This window comes from Panthera tigris, chromosome B4, assembly GCF_018350195.1.
Source record: "Panthera tigris isolate Pti1 chromosome B4, P.tigris_Pti1_mat1.1, whole genome shotgun sequence".
Taxonomy (NCBI): domain Eukaryota; kingdom Metazoa; phylum Chordata; class Mammalia; order Carnivora; family Felidae; genus Panthera; species Panthera tigris.
In genome coordinates this window covers 134,841,865-134,863,989 of record NC_056666.1, presented here as the reverse complement: position 1 = coordinate 134,863,989, position 22,125 = coordinate 134,841,865, and the positions used below count along the sequence as shown (strand labels likewise).

General features: G+C 61.1%; 1 protein-coding gene across 6 annotated transcripts in view; it reads left to right on the top strand.

Moving 5' to 3' along the window:
- SCUBE1 (signal peptide, CUB domain and EGF like domain containing 1) overlaps positions 1-21,830 on the top strand; it is a 131,315-nt gene extending 109,485 nt beyond the window's left edge. For all 6 annotated transcript variants that reach the window (XM_042993465.1, XM_042993464.1, XM_042993466.1 and 3 more), the window contains 12 exons: positions 3,929-4,048; positions 4,378-4,482; positions 5,468-5,581; positions 6,413-6,550; positions 7,696-7,899; positions 10,694-10,855; positions 12,189-12,356; positions 13,698-13,859; positions 15,614-15,811; positions 17,213-17,365; positions 17,715-17,794; positions 19,830-21,830. In XM_042993465.1, coding sequence (XP_042849399.1) covers positions 3,929-4,048; positions 4,378-4,482; positions 5,468-5,581; positions 6,413-6,550; positions 7,696-7,899; positions 10,694-10,855; positions 12,189-12,356; positions 13,698-13,859; positions 15,614-15,811; positions 17,213-17,365; positions 17,715-17,794; positions 19,830-19,982 — 1,757 coding nt within the window. In that variant the 3' untranslated portion in view covers positions 19,983-21,830. The remainder of the gene's footprint in view (positions 1-3,928; positions 4,049-4,377; positions 4,483-5,467; positions 5,582-6,412; positions 6,551-7,695; positions 7,900-10,693; positions 10,856-12,188; positions 12,357-13,697; positions 13,860-15,613; positions 15,812-17,212; positions 17,366-17,714; positions 17,795-19,829) is intronic.
- Positions 21,831-22,125: the final 295 nt, after the last annotated feature.

Below are 22,125 nucleotides of genomic sequence, written 5' to 3'. Positions count from 1 at the left end.
GCCTCATGTTTTCAAGGTTCACCCATGTTGTAGCCCGCGTCACTGCTTTGTTCCTTTTTCTTGCCCAGTTATACTCCGTTGTATGGTTATACCACATTTTATTTATCCATTCATCATTTATCCATTCATGGATAATATTCATCCATTATCTATCCGAATAGGGCATTCGGGCTATTTCCAGTTTGGGGCCGTTATGAACAATACTGCTGTAAATACTCATGTGCACATTTCTGTGTGACCATATGTTTTCACTTTCCTTGTGTATATGCCTAGGGGGAGAATGGCTGGGTCGTGCGGTAACGCTGGGTTTAACTTTTGAGGAACTGCCAGCCTGTTTTCCAAAGAAGCTTCACCATTTGACACCCACCAGCAGTGGGTAAGGTTCCAGTTTCTCCACATCCTCACCCACACTTGTTATTTTCTGACTTTTTGATTATAGCCAACCCCGTGGGGGCGAAACGCTTTCTCATTGTGGTTTGGATTTCCCTGACGGCTAGTGGTGTTGAGCACCTTTTCATGTGCTTGTTGGCTGTTTGTAGATCTTCTTTCAAGAAATGTCTATTCAGATCTTTTGCCCATTTTGTAATTGTGCTATTTGTCTTTATTATTCGGTTATAAGACATCTACGTATAATCTACGTATATTCTCACCAGATATAGGATTAGCGAGGAATTTTCCCCGTTCTGTGAATTGTCTTTTCATTCTCTTGGTGGTGTCTTTTGAAGCACAAAGGTTCATAAAGCACAATTTTCATAAAGTCCAATCTACCTATTTGTTTCCTTTTGGATGTCATTTTTAAGAAACCACTGAATAATCCAATCTTCGTAAATCCCAAAGATTTACACCTGTTTTCTTCTAAAAAGCTTTAGCATTGTAGCTCTTAGGTCTTTGATCCACGGCGCATTAATTTTTGTATGGTGTGAAATAGGGATCCAGCGTCATTCTTTTGTGTCTGGATATCCAGATGTCACCATGCCAATCGTTGAGACCATTCTTTTTCCCCACTGAATGACCTTGCCATCCTCTTGAAATCGATTGGCTGTAAATGTGTGGGTCTAGTTCTGGACTGTCTTTTCCATTGATCTGTTTGTCTCATGTCTGTAGCCCACTGTCTTGATTAATGTGGCTTTCTAGTAAGTTTTTAAATCATGACGTGAGAGTCTTCCAACTTAGTCTTTTGGTGTTCACGATTGATCTGGCTGTTCTTAAACTTACCTTGAATTTCCATATGAATTTTTAAATCTCTTCGTTTTTAAGACAGGTGCCTTCAACAAACAGTATTAAGTCAGGATTTGGCTTGGAATGTCCAAAAGATCTGTTCTGGATATGAACGCTTCTGAAGTACAGACACCCAAAGATGAGTTTCCTCCTCAGGAAGGGGTAGGAGTTGCTCCGTGGTAACATGAGAAGGATAAAGGAACCAGATGCCATAATTAGTTCAATGACAAGCAGAAAAAATACCGGGTGCTCCCGGTTCACGGTGGGGATCATACTGCGTGTGGTACCCTTGGATTGAAGGTGATTCTGGGACAAGACCTAAAGATGCTCCAACTGCTTTAGCCAAGGCATTGCCCCGAGGCAGGGAGGACACGCCTTGGCCATGGGTGTTTGCCATGCTGTTGACCTTGCATCCTGAGAGCATGGCCTAACTTTTGCGTGTTCATACCAAAAAATATGTATGCGTATGGCAGTCTGGGAACACTCAGTCTGGACTCTTCCTGGACTCTGTTCCATTTGTTCTACTGAAGTTGTGGAAGCTTTGCCCCAGGGATCCTGGTTTTTTAAATCTTTTTAATGTTTATTAATTTTTGAGAGAGGGAGGGGTAGCGAGAGGGAGACAGAGGACCCGAACGAAGCAGGCTCTGTGCTGACAGCGGAGAGCCCAAGGCAGGACTCAAACTCATGAACCACGAGATCGTGACCTGAGCCAAAGTCAGAGACTTAACCAACTGAGCCACCCAGGCGCCCTGGGATCCTGTTGGTGAGTCATACGTAATACGGGTATATTAAGGCTCCTATCAGCTATAATTTGAATTATGTAGGAGGATTTTCAGGGACTTGTAAAAGTAACCTCACAGGTATTGTTCAGGTGTATTATATTTAGGCCTATTTTTAGCTGGCAGTTCCATTTGTGGAGGAGATCCTGCCCCACTACCTGGGTAGGGGCTTTGACCCACAGAAGGGAGGGCTGTCGTCTGATAACGGCCCCCAAGGAGCGGTCGCAGGTTGGAGGTTGGGAAAGAGCCGAGGCTTGTCAGAGTCTCACTACTTGCGTGGTTGATGCAGTAAACCAGAGCGAATCAAGGTCACGGCCGCCACGCCTTCTGCAACTTCTCGCCCACTTTCAGAGCTGCCTCTTACTACTACTTTCGTGTTCTCCCACAACCTGACATCCTTACTTTAACGATACTTTTTCTTTCTTCCCCCCCCCCCCCCCCCCACTTACCACCGGTCGGTTTGCCTTCCCTCTTGCTTGTTAGGTGGTGACTTTAAGCTTTTCTCTGGGCTTTGGCATTCCATGATGGTGGACTCAGTGGTGCACGTGGTGGGGTCAGAGATTCTGCCCACATACAGCTAGCGAGCTAGGCTGCTGCTGCTTCAGGGCGCCAGGAAAGTTCTGGAAGTCCTGGAGCCCTTGGGCCAGAGACGAAGGACTTCTGTACACAGCACGGCAACCTAGCACATTTGTGTGGGTTCCCCTTCGCCCACCCCCACGTCCCATCTGCGCCCTTGACGCCGTGCAGGTAGAGACCTTGCATCGCAGCTGAGGGAGGGAACAGAGCCAGCCTGCTGCTTCTCCAGGGGGAGATGTTCCCTCATCCCCGAGGCTGCTGGAGGCAAACACGACCCTGAGAAATTGTCCGGGGACTGTGCATCCTCAGCGTCCCCGCAAGAGCACACAGGATGCTCGGGGCCAGGATGGTCTGCCTCTCCCAACGAGCGACCCCCGTGAGGACAAGAAGGCGGTGTTGCTGTCCGCCAGAGTCAGTGACAGTTCCCTTTAGGAATTTAGAGACAGTCCGGAGAACGGTTGGGGGCTGACGTCTCCCCTGGAAGTTTGCCGATGCTTGTCCCGCTGCGTGTTAACCAGCGTGAACATCGGTTCTTCTGCAGGGGGTTTTATTTGAAGGTTCTTGATTCTTTGGTCTTGTATTTATTTGGGGTTTTACCTGGAGGGCCAGGGGTTTGTTTGCATTTCTAGATTATTTACTTTCTAAGACTCCTTGAAAATGTTCAGCCACATGTCGGAGACCATCCAGATGGGCAGCTTCCCCTCTCAGCTTATTTTTCCGGCTACGTCCCCTGTTTCAGCCCGTTGGCTGGAGCAGCTCGACCGCTGGTGACAGACACTGGGTGCGACGCTTCCAGAGGCGTGTTCATCTCAGCCAGTTGTCACCGACCAGTTTGTTGTCCACGAAATCTGTTCCGATTTTGCCATGGCTGCAGACCTGTCAGTCTCCTGGGAGTCTGGGGACTTCTGTCATCCTCAAAAGATTAAAAATCACATGAGAAACTCTGGGGGGCTTAATTTGGGGGACATCTTTAGACACCTGATGGCCGTGTCCAGCGGCTGCCCCGGAGAGGGGCTCCCAGTGACCACGACCTCACGTGCTTCGAGGTCAGTCACTGCCACGAAGCCTGTGTCCACTGTCAGCTCTTCCCTTACTCAGAGGGGCACGGGCACCTGCCCTAAAGAATCCAGCCCTGCCCTCCGGCCCAGGCCAGCAGCATGACCCTTGCCACAGACGGCCTGGACTGGTCAGAGGGAGGACGGACCCTGCCATCCCCCAGCCCCTTCCCACCGAGGTCTGGCCACGGGGCAGAGGTGTGGTGGGAGTCCCTGATGGTCCACGTTCAGGGGCAGGGCCTCCAGAAAGCCTCCACCCTGGCCCCCTCCGACCTGCTCTTATGTCTTCCCTCTCCTCAGAGACCGGCAGGTGCCTTTCCCGGGCCAAAGCCTCAACCTGGGCCCAGCTGTCCTGCAGCAGGGTGGGCGGCGTGGAGAGGTGCTCCCTGTTCTGCCCCGCCCACTCACTCTTCGTGCCAGGTAACCTGAGGCCGTCCCCGGGAGGGGATGAGGGAGTGGGGGGCTCCTTCGCTGAGGTGCAGCCCCTGCTCCCTTCTGTTCTCCAGGAAAGAGCCCAACCTAGGAATGAACCCACCCACCCCCACCCCGCCCCCGGCCTTGATCGCCGAGTGATCCCGGCCCGCTGGCTGGTTCTCCACGGGCCACGGCATCCCTCCCAACAAGTGTGGCGGGCTCGTTCCCGCCCAGCCACTTACCCAGAGCGATCTCTCTGAGACCTCTAGGATCAGGGGCCCCTGGCGGGGAGGTGGGGGGCACCCAAGTCCATCTGGCCACCGGCCTCTCCGCAGACTCGGAAAACAGCTACAGCCTGAGCTGCGGCGTCCCGGGTCTCCAGGGCAAGACGCCACAGAAGCGAAACAGCACCGGCTCCAGCGCTGGCCCCAGCTGCTCAGGTACCCCCGGCCAGTCCGTGCTGCCCGTGCCCGGGTGAGCCCTGGACTTGGCGTCCAGCGCCATACTGGGGCGAGAGGGAGGGGTGCTGTCCGGGGAAGAGCTTCCTGGCCGGGGGCCTGCCCCGCACGGTCCAGGGTCCTGGGGGGCTGAGAGCAGTGCTGGGACCTACAAGCAACTGGTCTGCGGGCTGAGTCCCAGCCCAGGGGCAGCAAGCCGCGGAGGGAAGGGCCCTTCCAGCTCGGAGGCTCTGGGCCGCGGCTCCAGTGACCCCGAGGTGCTAGGAGCCTGTGGGTCTCAGGCTCCGTTTCAGTGAAGTGACTCACGTGTGCTGTGAGCACGAGGTCCGGGCAGTACTGGAGGCCCAGCCCCCTCCCACGCCCCTTGGGACCCACCAGCCAGGTCCCAGGCGGCCCGGCAGACGCAGGAGGTTGTCTCCAGCAGCTTTTCCCATTCGGGATGTTGAATTCCCGGATGTTGATACGGGGGCATCTGTGTGCATTTCACACACACAGGATGTGAGTCTAAGTATCTGCGATCGTAGGATTCTTCAGTACCAGCAGCTGTGGTTGGCTCTTTAAAGGAATCAGCAGTGTGTTGATTAACACACACAGTGAATAACAGCACCTGTGTTATTTCAAACCCCCTTCCCTCCGTTGCTTCCCTCTCTTTTCTGTTCTAACCCCGTTTCCCAACAGCATGAGCCACGTGCCCCGGCCGTGCTGATGGGGGAGGAGGCGGGAGGCCTCCCTCTCCTCCTCCACAGGAGACCTCTGGCTGGATGGCCCCCTGGCTTGAGTTTGACCCCGCCGTCCACACGCCCACCTTCTTCAGGCCTTGCGGGGAGAGAAATGAGGCAGTGGAGGCTCCCCGGCCCCAGCTCCCAGTGGATCTGTCCCACTGGCGGCCCCCTGTGTAGCCCGCGGCCCCACCACCTCCCTGCCTGCAGGAGAGGCCGCCACCAGGGGGGGTCTGGGCTTTCCCCAGGTGCGCCTGCCTCCATCAGGCAGAAGGCCCGTTTCAAGATCCGAGATGCCAGGTGCCGCCTCTGGGCCCACAGCCAGGAGCCAGCAAAGGAGGCCCCGAGGCAGCCGCTGCTGGGTGAGTGGGCGGCCGTGGCACTGACCCACACGGGGGTGGCGGGGGTCCCCGTGCCTGGGAGCTGGGAGCCCAGGGGCCAGTGGGGCTGGGCTTCAAGCGTGGGGGCCTCTCCTTGTCCTCCCCATCACGGTCCCTGAGCCCCAGGAGCCACGCCTGAAGCACCAGAGACAGTGGTGGTGTCCCTCGGGAGGAAGGCCGGCATTTGAGTGGAAAATTCAGGTCCCCCAGCATCCCCGGGGCCCGTTGCCCCTGCCCCACCTGGAGCGGGTTAGATGAGCTCCCCCAGGGCAAGTGCAGCCTGATTGTGTCCAGAAGGCCTCGTGGGAGTCGGGCAGTGGCTCATCCTTGAATGAGGGAGGCCAAGAAGGACGTTCCAGGCTTCTGACCCCAGGGGGGTCAGGGGTTAGTGTAGGGAAAGCCCGACGAAAAGAGCCGGGGCGAAAAGCATCCCAGCTCTGTTTCCACCAAGATTCCCGGACACCTCAGGACTCCTTCCCAGACCTAACAGAGCCCAGCGCCCAAGCAGCCCCGACCCGGGCCGGGCCCCACGGAACTGAGCGGCACGGCTCCACGAAGCGAGTACGCGCCAGGCGCCTCCGCCTGCGGCGGTTTGACGGACTCAGAATGGCTGGTGCGGGGCGTGGCTCAGCCACCAGCCCCGCGTGAGACCCGGAGCCAGCCTGGCCTTCTCCAGCCTCGGTTTCCCCATCCGCACCGCAGGCCGTTAGGCGAAGCGGGAGCCCCGCCGGTGGCGATCTGTGCGCGGGGCTCGGGAGGACCCTGCTTCCTGCCCTGTGCCACCTGCGCCACAGCGGTCCCTTCTCTGTCCAGAAAACTGCCACGTGACCTTTGTGAACTTCAAGTGTGACTCCTCCAAGAAGAGGCGCCGTGGCCGGAAGTCCCCATCCAAGGAGGTGACCCACATCACGGCGGAGTTCGAGGTGGAGGCAAAGACGGACGAGGCCTCAGGTGGGTGAGGCTCCTGAAGGCCGGAGGGAGGACAGAGGATGCGGGGGGCGGGGGTGGGGGGGCTGGCGGGGTCCGGGCTCCCACCCGAGCCACGGCTCCTGGACGTAGAGGCCCAGCCAGGCAGATGGGGGGACTGGTGCGGGTCGGCGCTGGGTCCTTGAAACGGCTGCCTGTAGCCCGGGGTGGGAGAGGAGGCCCAGGGCAGTGAGAGGAACGGGGCTCGGGGGCCCACATCATGGCCACACGGCCTCTCCCAACCGTCCCCCGTGCGCTCGCTGGGGCCCAGAAGGGCCTAACGCCTGTGGCCTTTCCGGAACAACTGAGCCACTGGCCTGCCTTTCCCATGTTCCAGAAGGGGGCTTACATGGCCGGCTTGTGTTTCGTGTCCGTGCTTTCTGAGCTCTGTCAACAGACGTGTGCTGCGTGTGCCCAGCGCTGGGCACCGTGGAAAGAGGGGACCAGACCAAGGTCCTCACGCTGGCGGCACCCCCAGCCACGGGGAGGCCGACGCGCACACAAACTACCCGGTGCCAAGGGAGACCCCCGGGGTGGGGGGCACAGAGCTGAGGCGTCTCCCCGAGAGAGGAGTCCGGGAGGTCCTCCCAGAAGAGGCGCCGTGTGAATCAGGGCTTGAAATCAAAGATCCAGTGGAAAAGGTGGCAGGCGATGGCCTTCAGGCAGAGGGAATGGAACGGGCAAAGGCACAGAGGTCAGAGAGAACTGAGTGTGTTCAGGAGGGCAGGGCGGAAAGTGGAGTCCACGGTGGGTGTCGGAGGACTGGGGGCCAGGGCTGGCGCGGCGGGCGGGGGCCCCACCACGAGGGGCCTTGGGTTCAAGGCCAGAGAGCTGGCTGTCATCCCGGGAACAGTGGCGGCCTCAAGGCTGTTTGAGTGGCAGGGAGGGGCGCCCGTCCGTGAGCCGTGCCCTAGGGAGGTGACGCGTCGCGGTGGCGGAGGCCTGCTGGGCGGCCTGGGGAAGGTCCTACCTGTCGGATCCTCCTCGGTCTCCTCATCTGTCAGGTGGACGCAACAAGGGGGCCCGCGGCCGCTGCGAGCCTGTGCCCTCGGCAGAGGCCTGGCAGAGGGGCAGCTCGGGAAGAGGCAGTCCCGAGGGGCTGTGAGTGACCGTCCCTCCCGCCCCTGCAGACACCTGTGAGGCCGACTGCATGCGGAAGCGCGCGGAGCAGAGCTTACAGGCCGCCATCAAGACTCTGCGGAGGTCCATCGGCCGACAGCAGTTCTCCATCCGGGTCGCAGGCACAGAGTACGCGATGGCCCAGTGGCCGGCCAAGGCCCCGGAGGGCCCGGGGGCGTGCAGCACGGGCCAGGTGCTACAGGACGGGAAATGCGGTGCGTCCCTGCCCGCGGCCACTGGGATGCCCACTGGGCAAACTCCCTCTGCCCTTCCTTCCACGGGTGGCCTGGGTAAACAGATGCCTCGGGAGGGGACAGTCAGACGCAGAAGCCTGCCAGGGAGAAGCACTGTCATGCTCGTCATCATGGCTGTCGTTTGAGGAACGTTCCCCTGGTGCCGCCCCCTGGGCAAGGCTCTTGCCGGGCAGACATTTGTACATCTGACCCTCGCCATAATCCTGAGGACGGGTGGGACAGGGAGAGCACAGGCTGGCACGGCCACAGTGAAGGGGCAGTGGGGGGCGTGAGGACTAGTCCGTGTGGCTAGAGAAGGCTTCCCAGCGGAGGCCACGTAGGAGCTGAGGGCAAAGGAGCAGCAGGGCAAGGATGCACAGGAGGCCGAGGCCGCCCAGAGTGCGGCACCCGCTGCAGGGAGCACCGGCTTCAGGGGGCACCAGCTGCGGGGAGCAGGCGAGGCCAGGCCCCCAGCGGGAGCTCGGCCAGGGCAGCCAGCCGGGGCCCAGGCCCAGGCCGCAGGTGACCTGACCAAGCAGGGGAGCAGCCTTACCCGCTCTCTCATCAGGAGAAGGCTTCCCGGTGGGAGGACCACAGAGGGGAGGCCCGGTGGGAGCCGGCAGAGCCTTGAACGGGGATCGGGGCTGGCAGCAGGCCAGGAAGGAATGAGGCGCATTGCGAGTGCACTCTGGGGGGGGGCAGCTGTGCGGGGGGAGGAGGGGAGAGGCTCCGAGGTCGCCGTGGGGAACTTGGGGCGGAGGGGCTGGTGGAGACACGGTGTTCTGTCTGTCCTCCTGTGCTCAGACGCAGCCGAGTCGTCCTCGCGAAGACGTCGAATGGGTGGTCGGAGCCGGGAATCTGGAGCGCGAAGCATAGGCTGGGCCACAGAGATGAATTGGGGAGCCGGTGGAGGAGAGGCGGGGCTTAGGAGCGTGGGGGGAAGGGAGGAGCGGACAGGGAGGGAGGACCGCGGCCTTCGTGATGTCACTCTTTTATTTTTAATAGCTCATTCTGAAACCATTCACACGTTCAGAAATATCGCCAGGCAGAACAAGGGACTTCCGTGTTCTCCTCATCCCGATTCCCCCGTGTGCTGTGTCGCGCCCTCTGGGGTGTGTGCGTGTGTGACCCTTACACCACCATCCGGGCCGCACACCCGTTACCTTTCACCCGCTCTTCCCACAACGCCCCTGTCCTCCACACTTAGCGTCCTGTCTCCCCGGATTCCTTCATTCTGGACCAGTTCCTTGCTCTTTCCCTGCGCCTCCTGCCCCCGCTGTCCCCAAGTGCTACCGGGCCGCGCCCACGTTTCCGCGACCAGCCCCATTCACGCTGGACGCCTGCTCTTCAGCGCCCCCATCAGGAGGCACAGGATACTGACCCAGCCCACGGCTGGTGCCTCCACCTTAATTCACCCTTTTCCTTCCGTATGTAACTGACGAGGATTTTTCTGGGGATGTAGTCTGAGTTTACACCAACATCCTGCTCCCCATCAGACATCCCCCCAGCCACCAGCCGTCGCACCCGGTGGCAACTCCTGCCGGATCAGCCTCCTCTCCGGTGGTTACCGGGCGGTATTCTCTATTCCTGCCGGCCCTTGTCTGTGTATAAGTTAGCGTTCTCCCGTAAGAAAGAGCTTTGCTTCCCCCCTCATTTATATATCTGTCTGCGTGTCCGCGTGGCTGTGTATTTATGTCAGTGCGGACTTAGACATTCTTCTTTTACCCAAGGGGTTGTAATCCATTCTTAACATTATTTAGCTCAGTGCTCGGATCATCCCCATTGTAGCCAGTAGGTGCCCCGTCAGACTGGCTCCCACGTCCTTGGGACGTGCCCCATGCCTCTGTCACTCACTGAGGATTCTCTGGCACAAAACCTGGACTTCCCCTGCCCCTTTGGAATCGGTCAGGGCCCCTGGACCCCTAAAGGAGGAGGAGGATATGGAAAAGCCAAAGGTGGGGTACTCATTGCTTCTAGGCCCTCCCACGGGACGGAACTAGGAAGCATAGGTTTCTATCTATGTGCAAATACACACGTACATTAGCACATGTATACATTTACATAGATACAGATGTATACACCAGAGTGCACGTGTGTGCACGTGTGTGTGTGTGCATGTGCGTGTGTGTGTTTTATAAAACCATGAGTTCACACCCGTTCAATTGAACCTCCAGTTCAGTTTCCCAGGGTTCTTTCTAACCTTGTCTCTCTCTAAATGTCTTCTCCAGAGAGACATTCACTCCCTTTCTCATTTGCTCAGTCAGTTTGCTTACTCACCGGTTTGCTTGTTTGCTCAATGCAGCCAACCACACTGCTCTCCCTTCAGCCCCCCATCCCTGGACGACCCTCAGCCACCGGACCTTCCTGCCCCTGCCTCTGTCACCCGCCCCACGCCCTCTGCACCACCCCGTATCTCCTCAGATGGCAACCCCCCCACGTGAGGAAGGAAAGGGGAGGGGAGGAGAGCTGGGTTTGGATGAGGGATGCCCAGGAAGCAGTTGGTACGCAGGCCAAGGGCAGGACAAGGAGGAAGGGTCTGCCCAGGACCCTGAGCGGAGCAGCCACGATGGGGCACGAGACCAGGGTCAGGCCTCCAGGGCCTTCACAGATGGTTGCCGCCTTGCTCCTTCTCTCCTGAGATGGGTCTGGGCTCCTCCGGGCCCTTTGAGCCCCAGGGACGAGGGATGCACCCTATCTGGTAGGACAGAGCCCGAGAGACCACCCGGCCACCACTCCCACCTCTGCCACCAGCGATCTCTCCACTCTGCCTTTGCAGTGGCCTGCGGGCCTGGCACCCACTTCAGCGGAGAGCCGGGCCAGTGTGTGCCGTGCGCCCCGGGGACCTACCAGGACGGGGACGGCCAACTCAGCTGCACGCCATGCCCCAGCAGCGACGGGCTCGGCCTAGCTGGTGCCCGCAACGTGTCCGAATGTGGAGGCGAGTGCGGGCCCCCCCAGGAGGGAGGGGTTGGGATGGGGTGGGGGTGCTGGGAGTACCTCCTGTCTCCACTGAGGTCCCCAAAGCAAAGGCCTGGTACCTTGTGACAGTCTGTAAAGCTCTTTGCCGTTCGCAGAGCCCGGTATGACTTCCATGTCGCTGCCCTCACAAAGGACGCCGCAGACCCATAGCGTCTGTGTGCCGGCGAGCACGGGCTGTACTTAGCGCACTTGAAAGTTGCAGCGTGCGGTTCAGAAAGGATTTGACAGTTTACAAATACTCGGTCACTTACAGGTCAAGTTACCGTCGCAGAGGCACATAGCGCTTCACGGTTGACAAAACACATTACGTTGTGCGGAGAACTGCCTCATCGTCGAAATGCTTTACGGGGCGCCCCATATACTCGGCAAGAACTGTACTCTATAAAGAACTTTACAGTTTGCCCTGTAGATGGTTTGGAAAGCCCTTTTTTGATTTACCAAGCACAGTTTGGTTTACAAAGAGCTTTTCCACTTACACCTCACATGACCACATCTGTGAAATGGGCTCATACCCCACATCCCATCAGCCTCCCTTCCCAGGCCATCGTGGGGACCACCCAAGAGAACAGGTGGGGAAAGGTGTGCCCACGAGGGTGGATGAGTGAGATCCTTAGGACAGCGGAGACCACAGCCAGCCTTCTCTGGGGTACAGGAGAGATCAGAGCCCAGCCCTGAGTCTCTGCGGGCTGGCCGACTGTGCCCTCTAGGAGTATGGCCTCTGCTCTTGGCAGGAAGGTGACTGTTTGCGAGCAGAGAGTAGCCACTGGTAGGAACAGGGATTTCAGGGTCTGGGCTGAGAGGGCCCCCCACCCACCCTTCACTCAGTGCTGGAGCGCCCTCTACATCCGACTTCCCGCTGGATGTGCTGTCCCCTCCCTTGTCCCAGCGGGGCCCTCAGGGACCTCACGAGCCCCCTCCCTCTGCTCGGCCCAGCCCTGCAGACAGACAAGGTGCGCCAGCCTGGAGCCCCCGTTCCTCTCGCGAGGGCACAGTGTGGTCCTTCCCCTGGGGGAAGCCCCTCTGATGGAAGTGACCTCCTCCAACCTCTCACATCCCAGCTCAGCAGCAAGGCCACCTGCTCTTTAACCCGCAGCCCTTCTTGCCAGTGGGAAGGGTCAAGCCAGCCCGGCCAAGGTCCCAGAGCACCTGAGCCACTGGCAACGTCCAAACTGGGGCCAGGTCCCTCCCACCACCCCCTTAGTGCCCTTCCCCAGGGCAGGGGAGGGCTGAGAGCAGGGTCGGGACCCAGGCGCCCCCTCCGGCCAGCCTGAGCCGTGACCTCTGACTTCCAGGTCAGTGCTCCCCAGGCTTCTTCTCCCCGGATGGCTTCAGGCCCTGCCAAGCCTGCCCGGTGGGCACGTACCAGCCAGAGCCTGGGCGCACGGGCTGCTTCCCCTGCGGAGGAGGGATACTTACCAAGCACGAGGGCACAGCCTCCTTCCAAGACTGCGAGGCCAGAGGTGAGGCGGGCTGGGCGGCTGGGGGACGTTTGCCCTCCACCCCTCTCATTTCCTGGGTGGCAGACCTCCAAGGGCAGCGGAGGAGGCGGGAGCTGTCAGGCAGCGGACGTTGGTGACCGTCACCGTGCCGCACGCTAGGACAGGGACACAGGGCCCAACACAAGCCTGCCCGAGGGTCTCAGATGGGAGGGGCAGGAGGCACAGTGGCTGTAGACGGAGCCTTGAGCCTGGCTAGAAGGAAGGTTGGGGGAGGTGAAGAAATGCGGGGGCAGCAGGGACAGTGGGGCGAGGTCGGGCATCTCAGCTCACCTGGGCCGTGGGGACCCTGCGGTCCAGCCACACCTTCCCCTCCATGTCACCACGTGTCCCTGATGAGCCCGCCTCCCCGTCCACACGCTCCGGCCCGCCAAGGCCTTTGGGACAACTCTGCCCGCTCACTGACCCCCGTGTTCTTGGGAACGGACAGACTGCTCTGAAGCCTCCCTTCTGGAAGGAAAAGTCGTAACTCTCTAGCCCCACCCCCCCTCCAGTTCCTGCCAGGACTTCTCTTCCTTACTGGGAACCTTGTAGCAAAAGCGTGTGGACTCTATTTCTCTCGTGCGCCCTCTCCTGAACCCCACTAGTCAGTCTGTTGCCCCACTGCCCCCCGGTCACCGCTCCCCTCAAGGCCAGAGCCAAGTCCACTCCCAGCCCACACCTCCCACTTGCCGGTGGCCCCAGCGCGCCTCAGCCTCACCCACCCCCCGCCCGGTCGTGCTCGGGGTCCCCGGCCTGGGCACTCACTCCCAGTCTGTGCGCAGCCCCTGCCAGCTCCTCTGACCGATGACTTCTCGCCACCCCACTGGCACCCCTGAGCCAGGCCCCTGCCGCCTGTCCTGCCACCCCTCCCCCCAGAGCGGCCGCCGGGAACCTGCCAGGGCCCCGGGTGCCCTCACTCAGAGCAAAGCCCAGCGTGACCCCCTGGGCCCGGGAGCTCGTCCCCGTGGCCCCTGACCTCCCCCCCGGCCACACCCGGCAGCCGTGCAGCCCACCCCGGGCCCGCGCTTTGCCGCCTCCTCCCCGCAGAGAGCCTCCCGGCCAGCTGCGCACGACTCGAGTCTCCACTCAAAATCCCTGCACCTCTGGAGCCACCCCACGCCCGGCCTCACAGCGTCTCGTGTCCCATTTGCTGCCCCCGAACACACGCACGGCTGCGGGCAGGGTCGGGACCGGGCGCACGTGGCGGGGGGTCCCTGGGTGGTGGAGGAGGGCCTCGAACTCTGTGCCGAGACAGGCCTCGAGGGCAGGAGGCCCTGGCGAGAACGCGCCCTGCCCTTGCCCACCGGCGTCCCCGCCCCACAGTGCACTGCTCCCCTGGCCACCACTACAACACCACCACCCACCGGTGCATCCGCTGCCCCGTGGGCACCTACCAGCCCGAGTTCGGCCAGAACCACTGCATCACCTGCCCGGGCAACACCAGCACCGACTTCGACGGCTCCACCAACGTCACGCACTGCAAAAGTAGGTGCCGCTCTTGCCACGGCCGGGGCGCTGGGAAGGCTGGGGGGCGTTGCCGGGGGCAGGGTGGCCGCTCACCTCGCGTGGTGCCCGCGGGCCGGCGGAGGACTCCTCCCTGCTCCGGCACGTATTCCTGCCCCGCGTGACACCCGCCCACCAGGGCAGCCTGCGCCCCTGTGCCCGGCCGGGCCCTGCCCCGGGCTCCGGGCCTGTGGAGGGAAAAGCCAGGCCCCGTGCGGGGCAGCCGCGGAGGCCCAGGCTGGGCCGCCCTGAAGGCATGCACGGCCGGACCGGCAGGCGGACACAGAGCGGATGACCTCGGACCCAGGAAGGACACGCTCCGTGCGTGTGGCTGCAGCGACCAGCACACGGCCTTCTCGTGTCCAAGAGGAGCTCGGTTTAGCCAAAGGACATCAGTGCCGCGGGCAGCACGAGACAATTTGGGACGCAGATACGCCGCTCCCTCACTTAGCAAGTCATTTGGGCCCGACAGGACGCTACCTTTAGTTCAGATACCTTTTAATTCATTTCTCGGAGTCCTTGGGGACGGCTTTTCCAGTGTCGTACCCTTCTCCTAAGCGACTTCTAGCCAGTTAAGCCCTTTGACACTGAGCTGCTGGCATGTTGAACAGCCTGAAGGCCCGCGAAGGGGACTTAATCCTAGAGGTGGAACCCTCTGTTCCCCGGGGCATCCCCACGGCTCGTGGCCTTCAGGGGCAGAAGAGCAGGGACAGTGGGCGAGCTCCACAGAAGCAGGGTTTTATTTTTTTTTTTTTTAAGTTTATTTATTTTGAGAGAGAGAGCACCAGCAGGATAGGAGCGGAAAGAGGAAATCCCAAGCAGACTCTGCACTGTCAGCACAGAGCCCGATGTGGGCTCAAACCCCTGAACCGTGAGATCGCGACCTGAGCTGAAATCAAGAGTCAGACGCTCAATCGACTGAGCCACGCAGGCGCCCCGAGACAGGGTTTCAAATGTCCTCATGAGTTAAAGCGGAGAAACCGAATAGGAGGGGAAGCTTCTGGAAGATAAGTGTAAAAATGAAATGCTTCCCAGCAATTTTGAGTCTTATAAATGAAAACGTGTAAGAAAATGCTGTATATTTAATATTTCCACTCAGGGGCGCCTGGGTGGCTCAGTCGGTTAAGCGTCCAGCTTTGGCTCAGGTTGTGATCTCACGGTTCGTGGGTTCGAGCCCCGCATCGGGCTCAGTGCCGACAGCTCGGAGCCTGAAGCCTCCATCAAATTCTGTGTCTCCTCCTCTCTCTCTGCCCCTCCCCTGCTCATGCTCTGTCTTGCTCTGTCTCTTGATAATAAATAAATGTAAAAAAAAAAAAATTTTTTTTTTAAATACTTCCCCTCAGTTCTCTTTGCAGAACTAAGGTGGCCTCCTTTGTCAGGTTGAGGCTAGAAACTATTCGGCTCACCGAGCCGTCACTTTTGGCCTCTTCGGGGTTACACGGCTTGGCTAAAAAGGAAAACAAGGGGAAGCTTGTCTCTTTCTCCTCACCGTGCTGCCTGCCTGTCCCCTGAGCCGTCCTGCTCGGCCGGGAGGGTGACCACACTCGGCGCCTAGCGGTGCGTGGGGTGTGGAGTGAGTGGGCGAAGTGGGGTTCAGGGAGCGGGGCCCCCCACGGGAGAGACCCCGTGAGAAGCGCATCTGGAGGCCCGGCTGGCGGGGAGGCCGGGTGGAGGCCGGGCCTCTGGGGCACCCGTGCAGCCGGCCTGAGCAGGCCCTCGCGCCCCGGTGCCCACAGACCAGCACTGTGGCGGTGAGCTCGGCGACTACACGGGCTACATCGAGTCCCCCAACTACCCCGGCGACTACCCGGCCAACACGGAGTGCGTCTGGCACATCTCCCCGCCCCCCAAGCGCAGGATCCTGATCGTGGTCCCCGAGATCTTCCTGCCCGTCGAGGATGAGTGCGGGGACGTCCTGGTCATGAGGAAGAGCGGTAGGTGCAGGTGGTGGCAGGGCAGCGAGGGGCCGCCCAGGGTCACCCGCGGGCGGGCTTTCGGCGCCCCTCTGTCTGCCTCAAGCCCTGCCCCGAGGGTGGCGAGCGTGGGGCGCACCCTGAGCGGGAGCCGGGCCCGGCCGGGTCCGGTCCCCACGCTGACCGCCAGCCAGTCTCCTCCCAGGTGTCCCGCCACCCCACCTAGGGTGAGGCCCCGGGAGCGACCCCTGCTCCGCCCGCCTCCCGCTCCCTCGGGGACTCGCAAGCGAAGGGCCAGCCTGTGCACACGCAGGACACCCCAGGGTCAGACAGCCTGAACCTTCCCCTCTGTGAGTCACCGCGTCCCGCCCCGTCACCCCCGTCAGGGGCTCGTAGAGGGACTTCAGGCCACGGGCAGCAGGCCGGCTCTAGCAGTGGGCGCGGTGGGTGAGGACGAGAAAGGCGGGGAAGCACCGGCATCCCCCCAGGAACCAGGTGAAGTCCCTTGCAGCAGGTGCCTAGGCCAGGGCGCCTGACTGCTGTTGGAGGGCCGTGGGGACCACGGGGAGCAAGCTCCAGTCAGAACGTTACAGAAGGAAGAGGTGGACGCAGGCAGGCACAAGACACACCTGCCCGCTTGGGGCTGGAATGTCTCTGAGGCACAGGGAGACTGAGGGGTTTCTGTCCACTCTGTTCCCCTTGTCCTGCTTGTTACCACGTGTGTGCATCGCCCACTCAGTGTAGCTGAGAGGCCAGAAAGGGCATGGTGCCTGCCCGGGATCCCACAGCCGGTCCAAGCCCAGCCCACGACCGTCCCCCCCCCCCATCCACTCTGTCACCTGCCCGCAGGGTTGGACTCTAGGGGGTCAGCCTCTCCCGCCTGCAGGGCACCTCAGGTAGGCTCCCCAGGGAGCAGTGAAGAGTTGGGGGACCCTTTGGCCAGCCCCACGCATCCCAGGGTCAGCAGGTTCACTCCTGTTCATCTGTTCACAAGGAAAGGGGGCTTCCCAAATGTGACCCTCCACCCCGGCCCTGGTTCGTGCTGGGTACAGGCATGAGCCCTGTCCTAGGGGAGCGTCCCTCCCTCCAGAGGGAGACAGTGACAACCCAGCAGAGAGGGGCCGTGACAAAGGGTTCACCAGAGCAGAGCAGGAACACGGCAGGCAGTCAGGAAGGCTTCCTGGACGGGGAGACACAAACCTGTCTCCGCAGGATGAGTGGGAACTGGGGTTGAGGGTGAGGACAGGCACTTGAGGCAGAGGGAACGAGGGTGGAGATCAGAGCCGGACTGTTCGGGGGACTGGATGTGGGGGCCGGGTGGCTGACCGGTGGGGGGGGACACGCGGCCCAAAGCAGGAGGACAGGGGCCAGGTGCAGAGCTGTGGCTCAGCGAGCCACTCAGGTCCTGGGCTCTGCCCCCAGCCTCACCCACGTCCATCACCACCTACGAGACCTGCCAGACCTACGAGAGGCCCATCGCCTTCACCTCCCGCTCCCGGAAGCTCTGGATCCAGTTCAAGTCCAACGAAGGCAACAGCGGCAGAGGGTTCCAAGTGCCCTACGTCACCTACGACGGTACGTGTGGCTGCGCCGTGCGCCCAGCCCGGGCCGGCCCCACAGACACAGAGATGACAGGCACACGGGGGCAGGGGTGGTGCAGATGAGGGAGCCTTTAGTGGCGTCTGTGGGCTTCAGCGTGAGGTGCCGCCCAGGCAGGGTTCTGGGGGTTGAGTAGGAGTTTCCCACTAGCCAAAGCTCGAGGAAAACAGTTTGGGTGGAGGGTACGGAGGTTCGGAGGCAGGACTGCTCTGGCCGAGGGCTGAAGCCTGAAAGTGGGTCGGGGCAGAGGCCAGAGGTGAGGGGGGAGGGCAGGCAGGGTCTGGAGCCTTCACCGCCCTTCCTTCCCCGCCGGCGGGCTTCGCAGAGGACTACCAGCAATTAATCGAAGACATTGTTCGCGACGGACGGCTCTACGCCTCGGAGAATCACCAGGAAATTTTAAAAGTGAGTGAGCTTCTTTATGGGAAAGGATCCGTGTGATCCCAGGATAGTGGCCTGTGATGACCCAGGGCCACCCCTGCCCCCAGGGCCCGCCCCCACCCCCGGAGACGTGAGCGGGGGAGGGTGGTGACGAGAGGAGGAGGGCGTGGGGGGGGGGGGCCTGGGGGCGGGGCCTGGCTCCAGTGCGTCTGTCCCTGCAGACTGGGAGGTCCGAGGCCGGCTCCCTGGTGGGTGTCTGGCCCAGGACCTGGTGACTGGTCTTTGGGCAGCTTCCTGAGCCTCTGCTGGCCTCACTTTCCCCGCCTGTGAAATGAGCTGAAAGTCGGTAGAATCCACCCCCGCCCTCGGGACCGCCTGGCTCCTCATCTTGCTCAGGGCTTGGGAAGCAGAGCCACCTTGTCGTCGAGGGGGGCTGTGGCCGTCACGCAGCGGGCAGTGGCCAGGCCGGACCCAGGGATTTGCTCGGGCTCTGGGGGTCCAGCCCCAGCCCAGCCTGTAGGCAGACGGCTCTCCCAGCCCAGGAGCTGAGGTGGACGGGACAAGAGCAGGACCAGGCCAGTCCACCCGCCCCCGCTGACCGCTATTCTAGCTGTCACTTACCCACCCGGTGGCCCCAGGCAACCCCTCTAAGAAACGGGTGGCTCGCAGAGTTCAGGTCTTCCAGCCCCGGGCCTGGCACACCCCTGCACATAGTAGGCGGTTTGTAGGCAGAGGGATTTGCCCCTGATGCTGCTGCAACCGGGGTGAGGCCTAGACGTTTTGGAGCCTGTTTAGTTCCTTCTGTTTAGTAGGAACCAGAAGGTCACGCTGGCCTTTCCATCAGTCCATCCTGACTCTCCTCCTCGCCCCTTCCCTGCCACCCTGGGCCCTCTGCCCTCAGCTCTAACCCTGCAGCCAAGAGCATCTCTCCAGAGCTAGAAGCGTTTCCATTACGTAGGACAAAACCTGGACCGGCAAGGCCACCACCTGCCTCCGAGCGGTTCTCAGGCCTCCACGCTCCCTCCGCTCCCTCGCCAGGGCCTCTCGAGAACGTTCTTCCCCAGCCGCTCTCCTCAGTGAACGTCCCAGTGTCCTGCCCTCAGCTTAGGCGCCCCTCCTCTGGGCAGGTCACAGACTCCTAGAGCCCCACGCAGCCCTCCTTGTTGGCGCCTGCCTCAGTCAACTCCCTCCCTCTCAGTGGAGCCGCAGGGGGTCCTGTCCCAGCACCTGGCCCTGCTCCTGGAAAACAGGAAGAGCTCTGTGTTTCCCAAGGGCAAGGATGTGTGAGTGCCTGTGTGAGAGGGAGGGAGGGAGAGAGAGAGAGAGAGCGCATGAGCGGGCACCAGGACAGAGCCGGCCCTGGGCAGCAAATGTGGCCCAAGTCTCACTGTGACAGCGAGTCCTGGTGCAGGCGGCCTCTGGCCCTCGCTTGCTGCTCAGATCCGCACGGGCCCCGCCCTGAGCGCCGAGGCTCACCCTCCTCTGGTGAAGAGGCTGGTGTGTACACGGGGCTGAGCTCTCAGACCCCAGACTGTGGGCCTCAAAAGCCAGGGCCTCAGCTGCACGTCTTATTTTGGTTTGTTTGTTTTTTTTTTTTTTAACGTCTATTTATTTTTTAAGAGAGAGAGACAGAGACAGAGGCGTGAGCGCAGGAGGGGCAGAGAGAGACGGGGAGACAGAGTCCAAAGCAGGCTCCAGGCTCTAAGCTGTCAGGACAGAGCCCGACGTGGGGCTCGAACTCACGAACCACGAGATCATGACCTGAGCCGAAGTCGCTCAACCGACTGAGCCACCCGGGCGTCCCTACCTGGGTTTGGTTTTGCAGAACCCATTTGAAATAAAATATTTTGCATTGCCAAGTCCAAACCAGTAAACCCTTAAATCAAAAAGCAATTCGTGGCAAAGAGAGTCTGTGGGATCCTGAAACCCACCGAGCAGTGTAGACTCTTCCTCCTTCCCCCGTCCTCACGGACACCCCACCCCAGACATTGGAGAAGCGAGCGGCGGGGGCCCCCGGCCCCCCACTCGGCCTCACCGCCCGCCTCGCCGTGTCTTGCAGGACAAAAAGCTCATCAAGGCCCTGTTCGACGTGCTGGCACACCCCCAGAACTATTTCAAGTACACAGCCCAGGAGTCCAAGGAGATGTTCCCACGGTCCTTCATCAAGCTGCTGCGCTCCAAAGTGTCCCGATTCCTGCGGCCCTACAAATAATGCCCGTGGAGCCGCCCAGCTTGGGGACGGCCCGGTACCCAGACGGGGAGGGGAGAGTGCCTTCCCTCCACGGCGGAAGCCAAAAGGCGGCTCCACACGCCTCCGCGCCGCCTCGGGAAGTCACCGGGGCACCTGCCCTTCGGAAACACTGACCGGCCCGTGGGGGTGAGACCGCGTCCAAGCAGAGACCCCAGCCCACCGCACCCCTCGGATCGCCCCGTTGGGAAAACACTGCTCGAGGCGGCCTTTCTCCCTCCCCCCACCTCCGCCGGCTCGATTCCAGGACAGTGCCCTCTCCTGAGCAGCCAGGACGCTCTGTGCCACCACGCGGCCGGGTCCTGGGCAGAGTGCACGTTTCGGGGGTCACGGGTGGCCTCACCCGACGCCTCAAGAGAGAGGGGAGTGTGGCTGCCTCTGTCTCCAGGCAGGCTCTGAGAGGCCTAATCGGAGACAGGAAGCCAGGCTGTGGAAGGAGGGGTGCGGGAAGGCATCTGGGAAGCTCTGATAAGCCAGTGTCTACACCTGCAAGGCATCCACACCCCGACTCCTCCGGCCTCGGGCCCAGGACGCAGGCGCCGTGTGGCGGGGCTCTAAGGATTCTGTGATGGGACAGAAAAGAGTTGCTGGTGGAGGAAACTGTAGATTTGTGCTTTTCCTTGATAGAGCATCTAATTAAGTCCTATATATATATAAATATAAAGATAAATATATATATACTTCTATTTGTGGGTACTTTAGGAAAATGCTCTTTAGTAACTATAAATACGAATTGCAACCCATCTCTTCCCCCACGAGCTGTCGCCGGCATCCCTGAGTGACTCACCCCTCCCCAGGAGCGTGCTGCCCCTGTGTCTGTGGGCCAGGAGCCTCCGGGAAGGGGAGAAGGTAGGAGGGAGCCTGCAGGAAGGGGAGACGGCAGGCTGCTTCTGGACCCACCTGGAGTGCGGATTCTTTGGGAACTGGGCCCCGAGGCTTTGCTGCAGTGTTGCCTTCAGACGGAATGTGGTAGAAGACGGTTTCCCCTTGCCCCCTCTCCTGTGGGTACAGGGGCCCAGCAGTAAACGCAGCAAGGGGCGTGTGGCTGGCCCTGAGGCGTGACCTTGGCATCCATACTGTGGCCGCGTGCCACAGGGAAGTGAGCCCTTTTCCACGGGAGCACGGGCCGTGCCACCACGCGACGCCTCCGAGGGCAGGAGCCCACCCCTCCGTCCCACCTGTCCGGGGAGGGCAGGTGGCCAGTGTCGGGAGGCCTGGCCCCGAGAGCAGCCTTCCTTCCTCTGCGACACGCCGTGTCCCTTGTAGAGTCTGTCCTTAAAGAAGAAAAGTCCGGAGTCTGACCAGGGTGCACGGTACGCCCCTCAGCCGGGAAGCCAGAAAAGCCCCCCAACGCGCTGAGTCCTTGCCCGCTGGCTGCCGCTGTGGGACACGCATAGGAAGTGGTCTGTATGTTTAGGGTTAACAAACACTCAAAATTCCAAGACACACGGGAGAGTCTGAAAGCTGAACTCCAGTCACCCATCCCAAGTGCCTCTAGATGCCTCCTCCTGCCCCCACACGCCAGGGAGCGTGGCGCGGATGGCGAAGCCCGAGGGCAGGCGAGCGGGGTCTGGGGGCCGATGACAAGGCAGGCCACACGATGGGCTCCGAGCTCAGGGGCCAGCCACCGCCTCCGCCTACATCAGCAACGGTGAGTCCCCAGCTCGAGCGGCACTCCCTCCAGCGCCGGCTACGCCCAAGTCCACCTTGGGGTGGGAGGGGGCTGCATCTGGCGGCCAGGTCAGTGTCCGTCGGGAGCCCCCCTGGGCCAGCACCGCCCTCCCCCAGTCACGGTCCTCTCCAGAAAGAGGCCCGCCCTCCCTCCCAAGCCGTTGCTCAGGCCCAGAAATTAGACGGGTGTCGTCCAGAATGGGCCTCCGGCCACAACCTCCCCAGAGGGGGGGGGGGGGCGGGGAGCATTTTCTTAATGCTCTCAAAACAGAGAGGACCTCTCTCCGACTCCTGCTGCTGCCCCGCTCGGTGGCTTCTGGCAGTTGCCACCCGCAAACCCCACGAGTCCACCAGCCCTTCCAGTGGGAGGCCACCCACGTTCCGCGGCATTCCCCACCGCTGTGGTCAGACCTGCCCGGCGTCTCCCCGACACGGC